The 19,025-nt window shown below is 37.8% G+C and overlaps 1 protein-coding gene across 2 annotated transcripts in view; it reads right to left on the reverse strand.

Moving 5' to 3' along the window:
- Nucleotides 1-796: 796 nt before the first annotated feature.
- Plppr5 (phospholipid phosphatase related 5) overlaps nucleotides 797-19,025 on the reverse strand; it is a 143,263-nt gene continuing 125,034 nt past the window's right edge. For both annotated transcript variants that reach the window (XM_048349977.1, XM_048349978.1), the window contains exon 6: nucleotides 797-1,480. In XM_048349977.1, coding sequence (XP_048205934.1) covers nucleotides 1,448-1,480 — 33 coding nt within the window. In that variant the 3' untranslated portion in view covers nucleotides 797-1,447. The remainder of the gene's footprint in view (nucleotides 1,481-19,025) is intronic.

Here is a 19,025-nt window from a genome sequence, read left to right on the forward strand (position 1 = left end):
ACTTTTACAAAGGGCCTCAAAACCAGACCCAGGACACTCATTATTTTCAAATAGGGTTCCGAATATATTATTATACAGTTGTGTATTTTGAAAGTATTCATTCTTAAAATGTCAACATTGAAAATACAGCAGAAGGTATTTTAATGCTATTTTGCATTTTTTCACTTTTAAAAAATATAGTAGCTGTAGACAAAGACTTTAATGACTTCTTAAAGGCCTCAGTGTTCAAAACCATACAACTTTAGAATACTTGAAAGGAAAAGGAGTTTAGGCCAAGAAAGTCTGAATTCAATTTTAACTCTGTATTGCTGTCTATATTAGCTGTGTGGTTGTATGGAATTGGGAACTGTTTTTTACCTTCTCTTTGCTTCATTTTTCTAATCTATAAAAAAATCATACTTTTAACATTTACATGAAGTTATTGTGAGGATTAAATATTAGGAATGTAAATATATTTCATTCTATAAAGTGCAACACAAATGCAAAGTAAAATATATTAATCCTATTTCTACCATTTATATCAATTGTGTGTTGGTTAGGGCATGGTTCTTCCCATTTATATTAATAAAAGTCCTCATAAGACAAAAAGATATCAGAATAGAACTGGTGACACCACTCTAGGGACATAGCTAGCAATGGAAAACTAGTTGATTTATTTACTTAACCCTGATTAGTATAGTCTCTGTTGAAAACATACAAGTCAACAATTAAATCACAAGTTTCAGGAGAAAAATTCCAAATAAATAATTTTTTTAATTATGATACATTTACTTATTACAGTAAAAATTGGCATTTTTCCCCTTCAAAAGCAGAAGCACCAGTCTTAGAATGGATAGTCCGAGTGGTATTTTAGGTGAAATATAGCATAATATAATGTGCAAACATTATTTTAGTATAAGACATAGTTCCTAAAAGGAAAGGCATTTCACACACTGGAACTGGTTAGAATAGAAATGATGTCATGCTTAATAATAAAATGAAAACCCCCATGACTTTCAAAGTCCACTTTAAATTAAATGTGATATACTGCTGAATAGATACATGAAAATTAAAAAGCCTTACCCAGCCCCAAAATAGAGTTTTCTTATACAAATATGACTCTTGGAGAGGCTTCTTTTCACAGAGTCACAGATTCTCTGAGAAACTAAAGTGATTTTATTTAAGGACTGATTGGTTCATTCAGTCATCTCTGTTTATTGATCATCTACTTCGTGCCAGGCTTTTGTGGTCGATGCTGGGATTACAGAGAAAAGAAAGACATAGTCTTGCCCCCGAGGAGCTCACAGTCTAGTGGGGGGATAAAGATCAGTTGACACTGATTGGAAAATTATAAAAATTATTAGACAACTTTATAAACCTCTTTTATAATCAAACAAACTTTGGGTGTTAGGAATGGGTGGTAAAAAGAGATGATGTCCAATGAAGGGAAAAACCATCAGCTTCAATATCATGTGACTTCCGCGAAGGCCGTGATGTGGTTCTGTAGAAAGAGAAGGCAATCACAAAGTCAGTCTTGAGGAAACTGGGTTTCATCAAATATTTAGTGCTTTGACAAGTAACCCTTCCTCAATATAGAATCATAGCTTGTGTGTGAGTTGCCAAAACAGGTGGTGTTGTGAAACTAAGTTCTGTGTATTATTACATAATTTTGGCAGCTAATTATATATTTTGCTCAATATTTTTAATTAGCTGAATAGCTTAAAATGTTATATTCTTCAAAATCAACACTGAAGTTTTGGATGGATTATAAAAAGGACAACGCCAGACACATTAATATTCTATTGTGTGTAAATGGAATTTTAATGTCACATTTTGGAGTTTGAGATTAATTGCTCCCCAAGAGACAGATGGCACAGAAGGAGATGGTGAAATGCTCAGACTGAAATGGCAGTTGTTAGCAGACAAAAGCCTACTTAAATACTTCATTTCTGATGCATGAACCCAGACTCTAGACTGCACTCTCTGCTTTTATACTTCAACCAGGAGATTCTTCACAGAGCTGGTCTTCTTTCCTTAAACAGCATCAAATTGTATATGAAGAATCCTTTAGAAGTGTGTAGTATGTATGCATGATATATGTAAATAGCTATAACATATAACATATATGTATAATTTATATATGAATACAGTAGAAATATGCATATTTTATATTACATATAATATATTATGCAGAGGACATGACATGAGGGCTGAAATATTTCAATGAAAAGCTGACAAACATAACCAATTGTTCCATGTATAGGATGATGATTAAAAAATGACCTGATTGCCAACCTCAAAAATGGACATGAGCATTTCAAATGGGCCCTTGATAGTCACCCATTTGGAATATTTTTGATAGCTCCAGCATTGATTCTTTAATAATCTAATGTTATTACATAAAAAGAATTTCATATGATTGATACAATTCTATGAAATTTCTTCAGCTTACAAGTAGCTATTTTTAAGTTAATGTGTGTGTGTGTGTGTGTGTGTGTGTGTGCACGCACGTGCACATGCATATGCACACCCTGGTACTGGGGCTTTAACTCAGGGTCTATCATGACTGGTGCTCTACTATGTGAGCCAAATTCCAGTGTTTTGTTTTGTTTTTCTGGTTAATTGGAGATTAAGGATTTATGGGCCTCAAATCTTGTTCCTCAGATCTCAGACTTCTAGGTAGCTATGAATGCAAGCATGAGCTACTGGTGCCAGTACTCAAATGTTTGAACTGGTGAAAATACACTTAGACATGCGTGAAGAAGTTAAATTTCATCTTCTTGAAATTTAGGAGTTTAATGCAAAATAATCCATAATTAACCTATCTCCAAGAAAAGGCATTATTTTCTAGCCTTCACCCACTTTACATCACAGAAAACAGTACTAATAAGAATGTAAGGTAAGAAGAGCATGCTGAACGTCCCCTAATTGCTACTAGTTAACCACTTTATTTCTCATTTTTTTAAGTATGATGAAATGTGAATAAAGTCAGTAGCTTTTCTCTAAGTTTCCTTGAGTTTTATAACAAAGGCACAGACATAACATTGGGGCAAGAAAGAGCTATCAGCATTATGTAATAAGTGTGAAGGAATAAAAGCTGTAAGAACCTTACAAAGAATATATTACAATTTTATTTTTAGTATTCCCCCCGGGGATGTGAAGCCAGCAAGCTGAGAAAATACAATGGGATATAGAGGATTTCTGTACAAAACTAGTCTGAGTATCAAACTTCTGGCTAGCACCTAAAACAACATACTTTCTAGAAAAATATGAAGCTAGAAATGGAAGATTAATCCATCAGTAGCAACTGGTGGGTAGAAGGAGAAGAGAGAGAAGAGAGGAGATATAAATGATGGAAGATGGATGATGAAACAAAGGCCATTGCTCCAGATTATGTTGGGGTCACTAGATTCATTAAATTGCCTGGTAGATAGAATTCAATATTGGACAATCTTTACAGAGCAGACAAATGACTAGAAACAAACCCATGATACAAAGACTGACAGAGGAAGAGCATAGAACAGTAGGGTAGAGGAGATACTAATTATAAATAGGGTCAGTAGGCTCACATCAAGACTGGCACCAAAGGGATGTAAGGGCACCCTATGGTCTGCTTTATATGTGTCCCACCCCCATCCTGGAAACTATGTGTTAGAAATACAACAGTGTCTAATTCATTTTCTACATAGTGTCTAGTGAGTACCACTGATAACATTTGTTCACCCTTTGTCTCACCAGTTCTGTGCCCCACCCCCACCCTCCCAAAGACAAGATAAATGAGCAAACCAGACCAAAGGAAAAGAAAACAAAACCAGCAACAAAGAATAAAACAAAAAACTTCCTGTTATCTTGTGGGTTGGGATGGGAAAGAAAATACTCAGAGTGAGGGAAGGGATAACATTTTCCAAAAAGAAATGTACGCTTTACCTGACTTACATAACCAAACCCCTCTGTACATCACCTTTATATTAACAGTTTAAAAAAAGAAAAAAAAGAGAGAAAGAAATGCAACAGTGTCAGGAAATGGGGCCTAAAGAGATGTTCCGGCCATGAGTGTGGAACCTTGTAAATAGATTAATGACACTGTTTTGTAAGTGAGTTCATGCAGAAGGGGAAATTCAGTACTCTTCTCTGCCTTTCTCTGTGTCTTTTTCTCTGTGTGTGTGTGCACACACTCCTATCTGTCTCTCTCTTACTCCCTACCCATCTCTCTCTCTGTGCACTTCTATCATGGGATGACACATAAGAAGGCCTTTATTGTCTGTACTTTTTCTCATCCTAGACACACTGTATTCCCAAACTGTAAGAGATGTAAATTTCTAGAGCCCAGCCAGGGTTGCTCATGGCACTAGTCTCAGCAAGTTCGTAAGACAAACATAGGAGATTTGGTTCAAGGCCACCAAGGCAGTTTGACTCCAACCCTATTGCAAAGGAAACTAATAAGAAAAAGAACTAGAGGTGAAGCTCAATTAGTAGAGCACACACTTAGCAAGCATAAGGCCTTGAGGTTAGTTTCCAGCACTGCCAAAAGCATATGAAACTCTACTGATAAATTAACTACCTCAGATATTCTGTTACAGATACCTTAGAAATGGTGCACTTCATATTTAACTGTAAGGGTCTACTGAGATACAGAAAGTACTGAAATTTAGTCTTCTCATTCAAAGTCACATGCTTTAGTGGCCATTGTCTTCCTTTTCTCTCCCCAAAATTTCAAATCATATTACCTTTTTTCTTAAGTCAACTCACTACAAATCCTACTACATGGAATCTGAGGGATCTGAGGCAAACTCTTGTGCTTTTTTGGCAGTGGATTTCTTTTTTATTTCCGGTCACCTTGAAGTTTGACTTCTATGATCACTTTTTTTTAACTTGACTGGAATAAGAACGAACACAACTTGGGGCTCATCATTTTGAAGTGCTCATGGTTAGCACAGATATAATCACTTGAGAACCAAACATTGAAGTGTACGTAGGGAATTAAAATTCAGAGTGATTTAGCAATAGTCCCTAAATACAGGAACCTATACAGAGAAATAGAACTTTGTGTCATTCAGATGATGTGTAAGAGCAAATTAACCTGCATTGCAAAATGTGGAGGATTTACCTATTTCCAAAGGCTTTTAAAAATAAATTGACAGGGCTGGGAATGTGGCTTAGTGGTAGAGTGCTTGCCTAGCATGCATGAAGCCCTCAGCACATAAAAAGAAAAGGCTGGAAGTAGCACTGTGGTTCAAGAGGTAGAGTGCTAGCCTTGAGCAAAAAGAAGCCACGGACAGTGCTCAGGGGCCTGAGTCCAAGCCCCAGGACTGGCCTTTGGACCACTATTTAAAGATAATAATAAGGTAAAAAAAATTTTATCATAAGAGTGATTTTCCCTCTTCTATGATGGAGTCTAGATAAAAGAAAAAGTAATGGTATAACAAGAATATTATATCACATCTCTAAACCAATGATTCAAATCTAGGTGTCAGTGATGAATCCTGAAATATCAGCTACTCAGGAGGCTGAGATCTTAGGATTGTGGTTCAAAGCTAGCCCAGGCAGGCAAGTCCATGAAACTCTGATCTCCAGGACATTACCAAAATTCTGGCAGTAGAGCTCAAGTGCTAGCCTTGAGCAAAAAGCTCAGGGATGGTGTCCAGGTGCTGAGTTCAAACCCCAGAACTGGCACTGGCACGTGTGTGTGTGTGTGTGTGTGTGTGTATGTGGGTGCATGTGCACACACATACGCAGAGGCACACATAGACACATACATACACCAAAGAAAACTATAATTGAACTATTCATCTTGCATGATCAAAAAGAATATTAGTATATAACTTGAAGTAAATAAATGTATACCTCTGGATACATTATGATAATTGCTCATTTCCCATCAACGTTTTCATGTATTTTTTCACACACATCTTATACGTATACATAGGTATCAGAACTGCATTTATTATTTATAATAAACTGCATTTAATGTTTTTTAAGTCATCCATTTTGAGGCAAACTAGCTGACAAGGTGTATCTCTTTTTAATCAGTGTGAATCGTTAACAGCACTCATTCACAAACAAATAAAAAATAGCAGGTAAATCAAAATTGCATGCATAAAATTGAAAGGTCATATAATTTAAATGAGGCCATATAGTTTATCAGCACAAGCTCTGATAGTTTTTTGTTCTATTATGCACACAGAGACTTTCAGTGGAGAGGACAGATTGGAAGCACATATAGAGATTAGAAAGCTCATTCAAAGCCACATCAAACCAGCCAGGAAAATACCGTTTAGTCCTTGAGTGCAGGGGTCCCATGCAAACACAAGCACTTTGTTTCTTAAAGTAGTTTTGAATTCTTGAATTTGTAAAAAAAAAAAAAAAAAGAAAAGAAAAGAAAAGAAAAAAAGCCTAATGTCTATAGAGATCTCTTTTTAATGTCCGAGTTTTACATGAAAATCTCTACTACTTATCCTTTTCACAGAAATTGTTATTTGTGGATGTCAAGAATATTATTTAGGGCTGGGGATATAGCCTAGTGGCAAGAGTGCCTGCCTCGGATACACGAGGCCCTAGGTTCGATTCCCCAGCACCCACATATACAGAAAACGGCCAGAAGCGGCGCTGTGGCTCAAGTGGCAGAGTGCTAGCCTTGAGCGGGAAGAAGCCAGGGACGGTGCTCGGGCCCTGAGTCCAAGGCCCAGGACTGGCCAAAAAAAAAAAAAAAAAAAAAGAATATTATTTAAACTGTGCGTAGCCATCATTCCTGTAATCTCAGCTCTGGGAAGGCATGAACAGGAGGATTCTGAATTCAAGGCCAGACTTTGGTGCACTATGAGACCTTGTCCCTCCAAAATGTTATTTAAAAGAAAACTGTCTATAATCTTAGCTCGCAGGAGGCTGAGAACGGGGACTGGAGTTCAAAGCCAGCCCAGGGATGAAAGTCCACATAACTCTTATCTCCAATTAACTACTAAAAAGCCAAAAATGGAGTTATCTTTTAAGTGGTAGAGTACTAGTCATGAGCAAAAAAGCTCAGGAATGGCATCCAGGCTCTGAGTTCAAGCCCTAGGAGGTCTTGTCACCTGATGAGACCTGCCACTTACCACTTTCCTTCTTCCAAAAGAGGAAAATGCAAAAGGTCCCTTTGGGAAAAACGTTCAGACAAGAACAAATTTTAAAATTCCATTATTAGAGGGCTATTCAGTTACAAAACATCACATTTCTGATGACTATAAAAGAATATATACTTGAAGTTATAATAACAGTAACAATAGCAACAATAATAATGAAACTGTTGTGTCTCGATCCCTTTTGATAGCAATGGCGACCTGCACAGAAGGACACGATTCTGCATTTGCCTTAGCATTGCACCCCAACTCCAACTCCAGTGCGCTCCAGCGCACATACGTTTATTGCCTTAATTGAAGGTGTTCGCAGGGGCTCACTCCCAGTATCCAGCTGAAGAGCCTGGCGAGGCAGTCTTTAAAGGAGCTGCCCTGGGAATTTTCTTCATGAACATTCTCCATACACTGATTTGGAGACATCTACAAAATGTGTTTCACATATGATTTAAATACTGACTTCTTTACTTAGTCCAAATACCAGTTTATTTCAAGTTTTCCATTTAAACATTGACTTCTTAAAGTGCCATCTTCATACATTGTAAGACCAAAGTCCGAGTTTTAGTGTCATTCTAGTTCTATTCTTTTTTTTTGGCCAGTCCTGGGGCTTGGACTCAGGGCCTGAGCACTGTCCCTGGCTTCTTTTTGCTCAAGGCTAGCACTCTACCACTTGAGCCACAGCGCCCCCTCTGGCCATTTTCTGTATATGTGGTGCTGGGGAATTGAACCCAGGGCCTCATGTATAGGAGGCAAGCACTCTTGCCACTAGGCCATATCCCCAGCCCTCTAGTTCTATTCTTGTAGGATGATTGATTATGAAAAGATGTTGGGTTCTAATGAAAGACTGTCATCAACAATCATCTTAGGTTACTTTTCTTGTTATTGTTGTTTGGGGTTTTTTTCTGGTTTGCTATTTTCTGACAAGGAAATTAGATAACAGGCTTGCCTAATGTCAGGAGTTTTATCACTGTGTTTTAAAGATGGATAGAAAATAATTTTCTTTAAAAAGTTATTTTTTATGATAGGTATCACATAACAATTTAGGTAAAGTTTTTTAAAATTATTTTTTGAAGTTGTTTTTCTGTACTTGACATACAGAGGGGTTACAGTGACACAAACCAGTTACAATCAGTATAATTCTTCTTGAACCATTTTTCCCCTTCCATCAATCTCTCTCAATCTTTCCCTCCTGTCCCCACCCAAAAGATATACAGTTCATTATTTATAGTGTCTGTTGTATGTGTTCAGCCTTCTTCCATCTGTTATATGCTTTTCTCTTACCCTCCCAAATACATGGTATCCCTCATTTGTTGTAACTAGAATGTATCTATAAATCTACAAGTAAACACATTGAATGACCAAAACAAATAAATTTATGGGGCTGGGGATATGGCCTAGTGGCAAAAGTGCTTGCCTCCTATACATGAGGTCCTGGGTTCAATTCCCCAGCACCACATATATAGAAAACGGCCAGAAGGGGCGCTGCGGCTCAAGTGGCAGAGTGCTAGCCTTGAGTAAAAAAAAAAAAAAAAGAAGCTAGGGACAGTGCTCAGGCCCTGAGTCCGAGGCCCAGGACTGGCCAAAAAAAAAAAAAAAAAAAAAAATATATATATATATATATATATATATATGAAATGAACTCAAAAAAAAAGGAAATAAAAAGACACTCATTAATTGCTCTTCCTATAATTTCCATTTTATTTTCCTGTTACACAGTTTGTCACCTTGGGTTTTTAACCTAACCTAAAGCCTTTAATTCAGTGACCTGTTTTCTACTCTGCTGGAAGAGGAAGCATGAAGCTCAGGCAACTCGACAATCTGGCTGCTTGTATACCAAGAGTTTGAATACAATCTCCAACCCAATGGAAAATGTCCAAAGTAGTTTAATCTTTCAAAGAGGCAGCTTTCCCATCCAATGAATAGATTTTTATTAAGATTACATGAAATTACTTATATGTATCAAGGCTTCTGGTCCCTACTACACCATTTATTCATAGTTTATTTTTTTAAACCCCACATAAATGAGTTAAATTTTTTTTAAAAGAATAGCTTAGGAGGCAGAGATCCAGAGGATGTAAATTTGAAGCCAGCCAAGATAAAGTTCGCAAGACTTTGTTATGACCAACAAGCTGGGCAGCAGTAGCCCAGGACTATAATCCCTGCTGTGTTGGGAAGACTGCAGTCTGAAGCTGGCCCCAGTCCTCTCCCCACCCCCACCAAATTGAGACACTCACTGAAAGAAAACAGTAAAGAAGGAAAAGAACAAGGGTGTGGCTCAAGTTTTAGAGGCCTAAATTCAACCACACAACTGCCAAAAAAGAAAGAAAGACAGAGAAGGAAAGAAAGAGAAAAAAGACATCAAGAATTAAATAACTGGTTGCAAATGTATAAGTAAAATCCACTACGTGTTCATTTTACCACAATGTCCTCAACTCTACAATTTTAGTATCAAGACTAACTGTAAAGTTCTATTTTGTTTTGTACAAGATGGTGCAAACTCATTTCATGATAAAGCCTCACCTGAAGTGATAGGAAGCAATTTATAAAAACCCATCTTTCATTGCAAACAAATCCTTCAGACTATGCTTAGATAACAGAAAACAAAAATTCCAAAAATGTGCAGTACTATGCAATTGGAAAAACATCTGGCAACAGGATTTAGGATGCAATATTCTAGTCCTTGAACGAAATCAATCAATGAGTCTCAGGTTGCCTAGTCAGTCTAGATAAAATTCTAGAAAGAACATATGGATGTCATAATCCTAAATATAACTTCTTATTTTTACTTCCCTTCTTTCCTCTCTCTTTCCTCCCCTCCCTTTTCCCTTTCCTTCCTGTCTCCTTCCCTGTCTCCTTTCCTTCCAGTCTCCTTCCCTGTCTCCTTCCCTGTCTCATTCCCAGTCTCCTTCCCCCTCTCCTCTCCTCTCCTCTCCTCTCCTCTCCTCTCCTCTCCTCTCCTCTCCTCTCCTCTCCTCTCCTCTCCTCTGCTCCACTCCCCTCCCCTCCCCTCCCCTCCCCTCCCCTCCTCTCCTCTCCTCTCCTTCCTCCCTCCCTCCCTCCCTCCCTCCCTCCCTTCCTTTCTTCTTTCTTTCCTTCCTTCCTTCTGAAGGCCATAATGAGCAGAAAGAGCAAAAAAAAAAATGATGAGTAAAGACAGACTGTTTCTACAACCCTCTTGAAAGCTGCAAAAGTAGTGAGAGCAATTCAGTAGAGAGTAATAATGTTAGGTCCATACAGGTAGAGTTTATTAGTGAAATTCAGACCTGACCCTGTGGAATTGCTGGCAACATTCCTAATAAGGAATTTCTTGATGTTTGAAGCAGTTATGAATTTGTAAACCAGAGCTAAAATGTGCTTGCCTGTTTTCATGAGAGAAAAAGGATGCTTTAGGACTATTTCTTTCTCTGAAATGGTTCTGTCTGACTGTAAAAGTTGATCCTACTTTAGAGGATTTTTTTTCTCATTCACAAATCTCTAATGAACTAAATGCTACTAGAGAATCTTTTCTCCCTAGAGAAAGAAGAAATTTCCAGTCCAGTCTCTTTGATAAGCTAACTAAAGCAAAGATAGGCTGAGTTTCTCCTGATGCTTTAGCTACAAGCCTTATGAAGCTAAAGAAGCCATAATCTTTCCCCAACCAAATCCTCAGAGGCTCTGCCTCAAATCCACGGCTACCCACTAGGAGCTTCAAGAAAACATTGGTGCAACTCCACAGACTCAAGTTTAATTGGTCTGAGGCAAGGCCTGACCACTGGACTTTTTAGAGGCTCTCTAGATGATTCTAATGTGCAGCCAATATTGAGAACCACAGCCAGGTAAGCCCTGCTGATCTAACCCAATGAAGGCCAATTGCTGTTTCCACAGCCAATCACATGAGATGTAGAGTACAGATCGCAGGGCCAAGCCAGGGCCTGCTGGACCATGATCTCTAGCCATGCACTTTGCAAGAATGGATTTTCTTATATATCTGTCTGAATAACAATCCCTAAAAGTATGGCATTGTGTTGATCTTTAATTCTGTTAGTCTTTCTTTCCTAATTTCTTTTCTTTCCTTCCCGTTTCTTCTTCCTGTTTTATTCTTCCTTCCCTCTCCCCTACTTCCTCTCCTCCTTCCTTCCTTCCTTCCCCCCTTCCTTCCCCTCCCTCCTCCCTCCTCCCTCCTCCCTCCTCCCTCCTCCTTCTTCCTCCTCTCTCTCTCTCTTTCTCTCTCTCTCTCCCCTCCCCTCCTCTCTCCTCTCCTTTCCTTTGTTTGTGCTGGTACTGGGGCTTGAACTCAGGATTTCACACTCTTATGTGGCTTTTTTGCTCAAGACTGGCACTCTACCACTTGAGCTATAGCTCCACTTCCAGCTTTCTGGTGAAAGAGTCTCACAGTGGGAAAGATGGGGGAGAATGATGGAAAGGGTGACATTGATCAAGATACATTGTATTTTTTTGCCAGTCCTGGGGCTTGAACTCAGGGCCTGAGCACTGTCCCTGGCTTCTTTTTGCTCAAGGTTAGTACTCTACCGCTTGAGCCACAGTGCCACTTCTGGCTTTTTTTCTATATATGTGGTGGTGAGGAATTGAACCCAGGACTTCATGTATGAGAGGCAAGCACTCTACCACTAGGCCACATTCCAGGCCCATGATGCATTGTATTAAAAAATTGACATGTCTAATTGAAACTACAGATGATGATGAGGAGGAGGAGGAGGAAGATGATGATGATAATTGTTATTGTTATAACAATAATAAATAGTCTCGTAGACTTTTCTTCTTGGGCCAGCTTTTGAACTGTGATCCTTAGGACTCAGCCTCCTAAGTATCTAGGATTGCTAGTGTGAGTTACTAGACCTAGGTTTTAAAAGGCATTCTTTCAGTAGTGAAAGAGTATTTTTTTAAGTTTAAAAGTTAGTAGTTGTGAATGATTGTAAGAATCCATTGGTCTTCGAGAGCTTTAAGATCAGTGCACATCATGTCTTGCCTAGAACTTGAGAATATGTAACACAGGTGCTGAAAGACTCTGGCTGACTCTGGCTTGTTCTGTATTAACTCAGAACTTCATTGAAGTCTGCTAGTACTGATGTCTTCATGGTACTTGGTAGTAATGGTCAGCCTTGAAGTTCTTATCCTCCAAAAGCCCCACGTCCTCTGGTCTTACCTCATTTTATTCTACATTTCCAGCTGTATGCTCAACAATCATGTTAAGAATATGAACTCCCAATCTGCCTCCTTTCCTACCTCCCTTAAACTACACAGTTTCATTGGACATTTTTACTTATTTTTTTATTTTTTTGGTGCCAATACTGCTACTTAAACTCAGGGTCTGGGCACTGTCCCTTACATTTTTCTGCTCTAGTTTGGAGCTCTACCATTTATGTCAGACCTCTCTCTTTGGCTTTTTGGTGGTTAACTGAACAAGAGTCTCAAAGACTTTTCTGCTGAGGCTGGCTTCAAACCTTGTCTCCTCAGATATCAACCTGTTAACCTGCTAGGATTACATGTGTGAGCCACTGACAACCAGCCCATTTCCTGACTTCTGATTTATCAAACTTCCCCAGCATGTCCTGCTCCTTATGACTTCATTACATACCACTATCTAACACCATCCTCAATTTCTCACCCCTGTGCTCTTACTTCACCTACCAAACCAAGCCTTTGCATGAACTGAGTACTTATTCAGAACATTCTTCGCTCTCCTCCCTACCTGGTAAATGCTCCCTGCAATCTCTCTGTCCATGATGCCATTAGCAGTGCTAAGTTTAGTAAGTTCCCGTTATGGGTTCCTTTGTCATAACCAGCACCACCCTCTTCTGCATTGCTTGTAAAGTTATCTCTCTTCATTATGGTTTAAGCTCATGAGTCCTGGGAAAGGGACCATGGTGGCTCTTATTTGATATTTGTTTATGTTTCACAGAACAGACATAATTCCACTGTACATAAGGGGACTCATTCATATGCTTTACTCATGCCTTATTTTAAATGAGTGTTTTAACCCAATTAACGCTTATTTATTTCTGGTTTAGCTTTTCAAAATACTATAGATTTGCTAAATAAGCATATGTATGCCTCTGACAGACAAGAATAAGAGGATCTAGATAATGGACCACATACAGGATGAATTCCTTTGTAGCCAGAATCTGACTAAAAGTCTTCAGTGGTGCTAAGCACCGCTATCTCACTTGCCATCTTAGCTATTCAGGAGGATGAGATATGAAGATTGAGTTCAAAGCCAGCCCTGCAGGAAAATTTGTGAGACTTATTTCCACTAAACTACCCAAGAAGCTGGAAGTGGATCTGTGACTCAAATGGTAGATAGAGCCCTAGCCTTGAGGGGAAAAAAAAGGTCAAGGACAGTGACCAGGATCTGAGATCAAGTTCATGCCCCAGGACTAGTGGGCATGTATGTGCAATCTCTCTCTCTCTCTCTCTCTCTCTCTCTCTCTCTCTCTCTCTCTCTCTCTCTCTCTCTCTCTCTCTCATTCTCAAAGCAAACTAACAAACTTCAGTGGAAAACTTAAAAATGTGCTCACTGCCTTACCTATGAAAGCCCCTCTGTACTTCACTTTGACAAAAACTGAAAAAAAACCTGCCTGTTTTCATAAAGAGACCCTTGTTGGTAAAACTCCACATGAGTCATACCAAGACTGATTTCAGAACTATTTAGAACCATGAGGGCTGACAGCCACATCTGTGGACAATCTCTTATAAAGGTAAATGTATATCCATCTTAAAACTCATGTAACTCAACAATCTCACTCCTACATACATGTCAGAAAAGAAGAAAAATATATATTCATATAAAATTCTGTACATGAATATTTTCAGTCAGCCTTATTCATAATTACCCCAAGGGGTAAACTACCTTCATCTGACTAAAGGGTAAAAAAAATGAGATCCAGAGTCAATGGAAAGGAAAGGGGAGAAGTATAGTGATATATGTAACAAAGAAGCCAGACTCTAAGGGCTGAATCCTACATCAGTCCATTGAGATGAAATGTTGGGAAGAGTAAAATTATAGGAAGAAACAAATAGATTACTGGTGTCAGGGTTGGAGATGCTCTCTACCTTGGTTCTGGTGTTGTCCACTGAACGGCATGCATTTGTTTATCAGAGCATATGTTTAAGAAAGAGCTTTATAAGGTACAAATTATGCTTTACTATACCCAAATTACATTTATATGTATACACATGCATATATAATATACATAGTATATATATATTTGACTTCTAACAGATTTCACTAATGGTTCAGAAGATTCTAGGAGTTTGGTTCAGCAGTTATTGTATCATTGTTTGAGTATCTGGGTGGGAAGTTCGGTCACAGAAGAAAAATACAGAGTAAATTGTTTGGAAGATAGCCAAAGAGCATAAGAAATGAGATCCCTCCTTTCCTCTCAATTTAACAATCTTCAAATGAGAAACTTTCTTACTTTTGGCTTAAATGATCAATAACAAGTATGAGGAACAAAAAATGCTATTTCTGAAAAGAACACAGATATAAAATGAACGCAAAGTTTCAGAGTATTCATCCTCTTAGTTTAGCATTTCTAATTTTATGAATACACAGTAAATTATTAATTGATCACACATGATTTATATTTTAGGGATATTTACCCTGGTATTGTGGAAGATTATAATTAAAAGTGTCTTTACACCCAACAAAAGCAATGATTACATAATTTATATAGGTTATAACTTTTTCCTATATAAACTTTATATTATCATATAGCATAGTGATTCAGAGCTTGAACTCTGATGTGACAAACAGAGAAAAATATTCCACAAAAATGAAAACACAGTTTGTATTCTAGTTTCAAAACATAGGCCAGTTTGTGACCTTTGGCTTATTAATTTACCTCCTTATTGTATCTGTCTAAGCAGAATGAAGGTGAGATCTACTCAAATGATTTCTACAAAATATAAAATGTTTTATGTGCCATAACTCAAGATACATAGTAACTTATAACTATGGTTATGGTTGACATGTTTATTAGACTTGTAGATCTATAACCATATTTGTGGTATAGATTTATGGAGCAAGAGCAATGAACCAAAACAGTCATACAGGAAAGCCTCATGAATATGCAGTTATGGACAATCTCTTACATGGTCTGGAAAGGGACTTTAAGAAAATGTTTCAAGTGATGACTATGATGTGCTTTAGTTACTTTCTATGTATTGTTCTCTTTTGTTTACTTACATTTTCTTTTCCTTTCTCTCCTCCCCCCCCCCCCCCCATTTCTCTTTTTAAGTACTAAGGATCGAACTCAGGGCCTAGATCATGTTTGGAAAGTACTGTATCACTAAGCCACTAATTTTCAAATGTTAAAGAACAGATACAAATTGTTTACTTTGATCTGACTTTTATTCTTTGTATAGTATGATCCACAAATCATGTGGAAAATAAATACAGAATATATGGGCATGCAAATAGGCAAAAATGACATGCGGCAAAGCAGTAACAGAATGTGCTGACATTTTTTTAACCTAAAATGTTAATGTTTGTTGGAACCGATAAGCCTCCTTTCTCAGTCTAATTTAACAAATAGGAACAAAATGTAGCACATAAATATTGATTTAATTTAAATATTGTTTATAAATGCTCAAAATTTAGCTTAACTAAAAATACCTAAAATATGAATATAATTATTTCTAAGGTCTATTCTAATACCGAATTCTAATTCCTAATAAAGTTGTTTTGACATGGTCCTGTAAAATATTTATGTGACAGTTCAGCAGCTTCAGCAAAACAAAGGTTTGTATAACAGAGGGGCCAATGGGGCCTTCAGATTATCTGAGTTACTCAGGCACAGTCTTCTGGTACCTCAAAGGAATTTATCACAGGGAGCATGATAATGTATAATCCTATTTATCTCAGCGAGAAACCTTTTGTTATTGCTGTGGCATTTATGTATACAGTGTTTTATACTGTAATATTGTTTGCCACATATGCCATATGCCAAGTCTGAAACAGACAATCTGCATTAAATTGTAAATCTATTTTATAGGGGTGTCTTGGTCTAAAATCAAACAGAAATCCCATTAAGGAAATGATTACTGTTTCAGGAAGGAGCTCTTGTGAAACAGGAACACATTTCTCCATCATGTGTTAGAACTGAAACACTAACCCTTGGGGCTGTGCTGAGAGCCCCCTCTTGTATTAATTTTTCGGGTAAGGCTAGGAGGACTAATTTTTACCAGTCTAATTCTACCTGATTATTGTAATGTAAAGGAATAGGGCTTCCACCTCCTAAAGCCTAGTTCTCTCTGCCCACTCAATTCCCACGCACTGACTAAATTCCAGCTCATGCTTCATTTGTGATCGCCTCTAATCTTATAATCTGTGAAAGACTCAATGTGAAGGGCATTGCATACGCTTCTCTTAGCATTTTCCTATCCATATAATTTGCCTGTGCAGTTGCCATGGGAATTAAACATGGCAATTTCCATCTGTAATAGTACATACTCATTTTGCTACTTCTAGATTTGGGGGGGAATTGTCACTGCTGTCTAATGCTCATTCAAACCTTGTTTCTGCCAACACAAAGTGTGCCAAAGCACATGACAAGCTTCACTGGTTGGGCTGGTGAAAATTCCCATTTTCTAACCCTACAGCTAAGTATACCTGTAAGCTACTCCTGCCATTGCCTTCCCTTTATTACTGATGAATGAGAGTGTACTTTGCTTCAATTAATTAAGTTCACATTAACCAAAGAAAAACTAATGCCTGGATTTAAATAACATTATTTTCTCAAATTACATATTCTATACTTGGCTCTATTTTAGCTTTTGAAGTTACCTCAACTTAGGCAAAAGTGACTATAGCAGCTTGCAACCATTATCTTACTAAAACTTTTTTGATTATTAATTCTTCTGAGACCTATTGGAAAATAGTCCATTTTCTATAAAATCCTATCCATCCTTGTATTTGTTTTTTAAAAACATTTCCATTTCCTGGGTATTGCATATACATTTACCTGAATTAGTAAAAGGAACAACTAAATGGTGAGACAAAATACAAAGGGTGAGCCAATGTAACAAAAATACTCACAAGACAATATGTTAATTTCAATTAGCTACATATTTAAATGGCTGCCATTCTTTCCTCCAATTTGTGATTTTCCTAATTTGAGTATTCTGGGCACTGACATGTATTATTTAGTTAAATAGTAAGGATTTGCTGTTTAGTTTTCACATAGCTAACATACTATGGTCATCTTAATACTTAAGTAACTATTTGGTAAGACTAGAACTCACATGTTACAATCTTACACCTCAAAACTACAGAAACATTACCCCATCCATCTGTCTTAGATGGAATAAAAAATATATTAGTGTTCAATTAGCCTTGGGTAGTTAATTTACTTTTTCCTGGTTAAGTGTTTGTATGGGTTGACAAGATATATTCAATGGTCACATAAAAAATTTGCAGGCTCCTGTAATCCATGGTTGTTTCTCAGATTTCACACTGGTAGCTAGGTTGTGTGAGATTTACTGTAGGCTACATGAAGGGTACTGATCTGCTTCAGCCCTTGCCTGGAGCACACTTCTCCCAGAAAAAGGCACACCGGCAGTAAGCTTGGCAGAAACTTGAGCTGGCTCTTATATTTCTTTGTTTTGTTTTTTTCTTTTGTAGATAGCACAGTTTCATGAAAGAAAGGTTGTTTTTTTTTTAATATAGATAGCACGCTTTCATGAAAGAAAGGTGACTCTAACTTAGCAGAGTAACAGTCTTTTTTAAGATAGCATTTCTGTATCACTGCTTCATCTCTGCAGGGTTAAAGTTGACGAGACTTCTATAGATCTCAAAGATTTCAGTGGAAGCAAGACATTGTGGATGCAGTTCCCCTTCCTCCTTTTTTCACGTTCTTATTTTTTCATGAACAAAAGAGCAGATCCACTGTTTTTTGTTTGTTTCTTTTTCATTTTTGTTTTTCTTACTTTCTGTCCCTTCATTCCCTCCCTCCCTCCCCCTTTTCTTCTTCTTTATTTTATTGGCAGTACTGGTTTGAACTCAGGCCTTGTACTTGATGAGCACTCTGTTGCTGAGCCATACTTCTAGCCTTTTTTGCACTGATTAATTTTATTTAAAGTAGTGCTTCCGCCTCGACACCCACTGGCCTTAGATTCTGTCTATGCTGGTCTTCTGTCCTAGGTAGGATAACAGGTCTGTGCCACCACTCATAGCTCTTGGTTGAGGAAGGGTCTCATAAACATATCTTTCTGGGCTGAGCTCAAACCTCCGCTGTCCTTCAGTGTATTCCTAACTAACAATTTCCCAAACTGAATGTGACACCTGTGTATTGCATGCCCAGGGCCGGGGTCTCTCACCTGTAATCCTAACTACTTGGGAGGCTGAAATTGGGACAGTCAGGGCTCTATACAAATTGTGATTAATGAGGTATCTATCAATTCCAATCAAAGGTTTTTGACCAAGCCCAAAGGAACTGGAACAGGAAGGATACTGCCTAAGTTAACAATCAGAAACAGTCCTGTTTTCTGCCTCAACATTTGTAGGAGTCTCTCTTCAATGTTTGATACTCAAGAACTTCCATGTGCAATATCCCATTTCTGGTAGGCTACATGCATATTTAAATTTTGTAATGCACCAGTGTTCTTACTGATGCCCAGTGAATCGCTCATATGGTAGACTTCTGTGCTCTATCCTCCACCTCTGTTAGGTTTTCTCAGAACAAGTTCATTCTCAGATCACTTTCTGTCACTTATATTTTAACTAAAAATTTTGTCTTTAAGTATTTTTATTTCCTCCATGATGGATTTTCTTCCTTATGATGTTTGGTACTGGTTTCAATCCTGCCATGCCATTATCTGTTTTCTTCATTCGTTACCCAATTGTACCAGTCATCTTCCACATTTCCGTTCACATGTTTTACTCACCCCCTTCCTCCCCATTTTTGTTTGTTATTTTTAGTAAGGTTTGAACTTGATTTCTCG

This window comes from Perognathus longimembris, chromosome 7 (genome assembly GCF_023159225.1).
Source record: "Perognathus longimembris pacificus isolate PPM17 chromosome 7, ASM2315922v1, whole genome shotgun sequence".
Classification (NCBI taxonomy): Eukaryota; Metazoa; Chordata; class Mammalia; order Rodentia; family Heteromyidae; genus Perognathus; species Perognathus longimembris.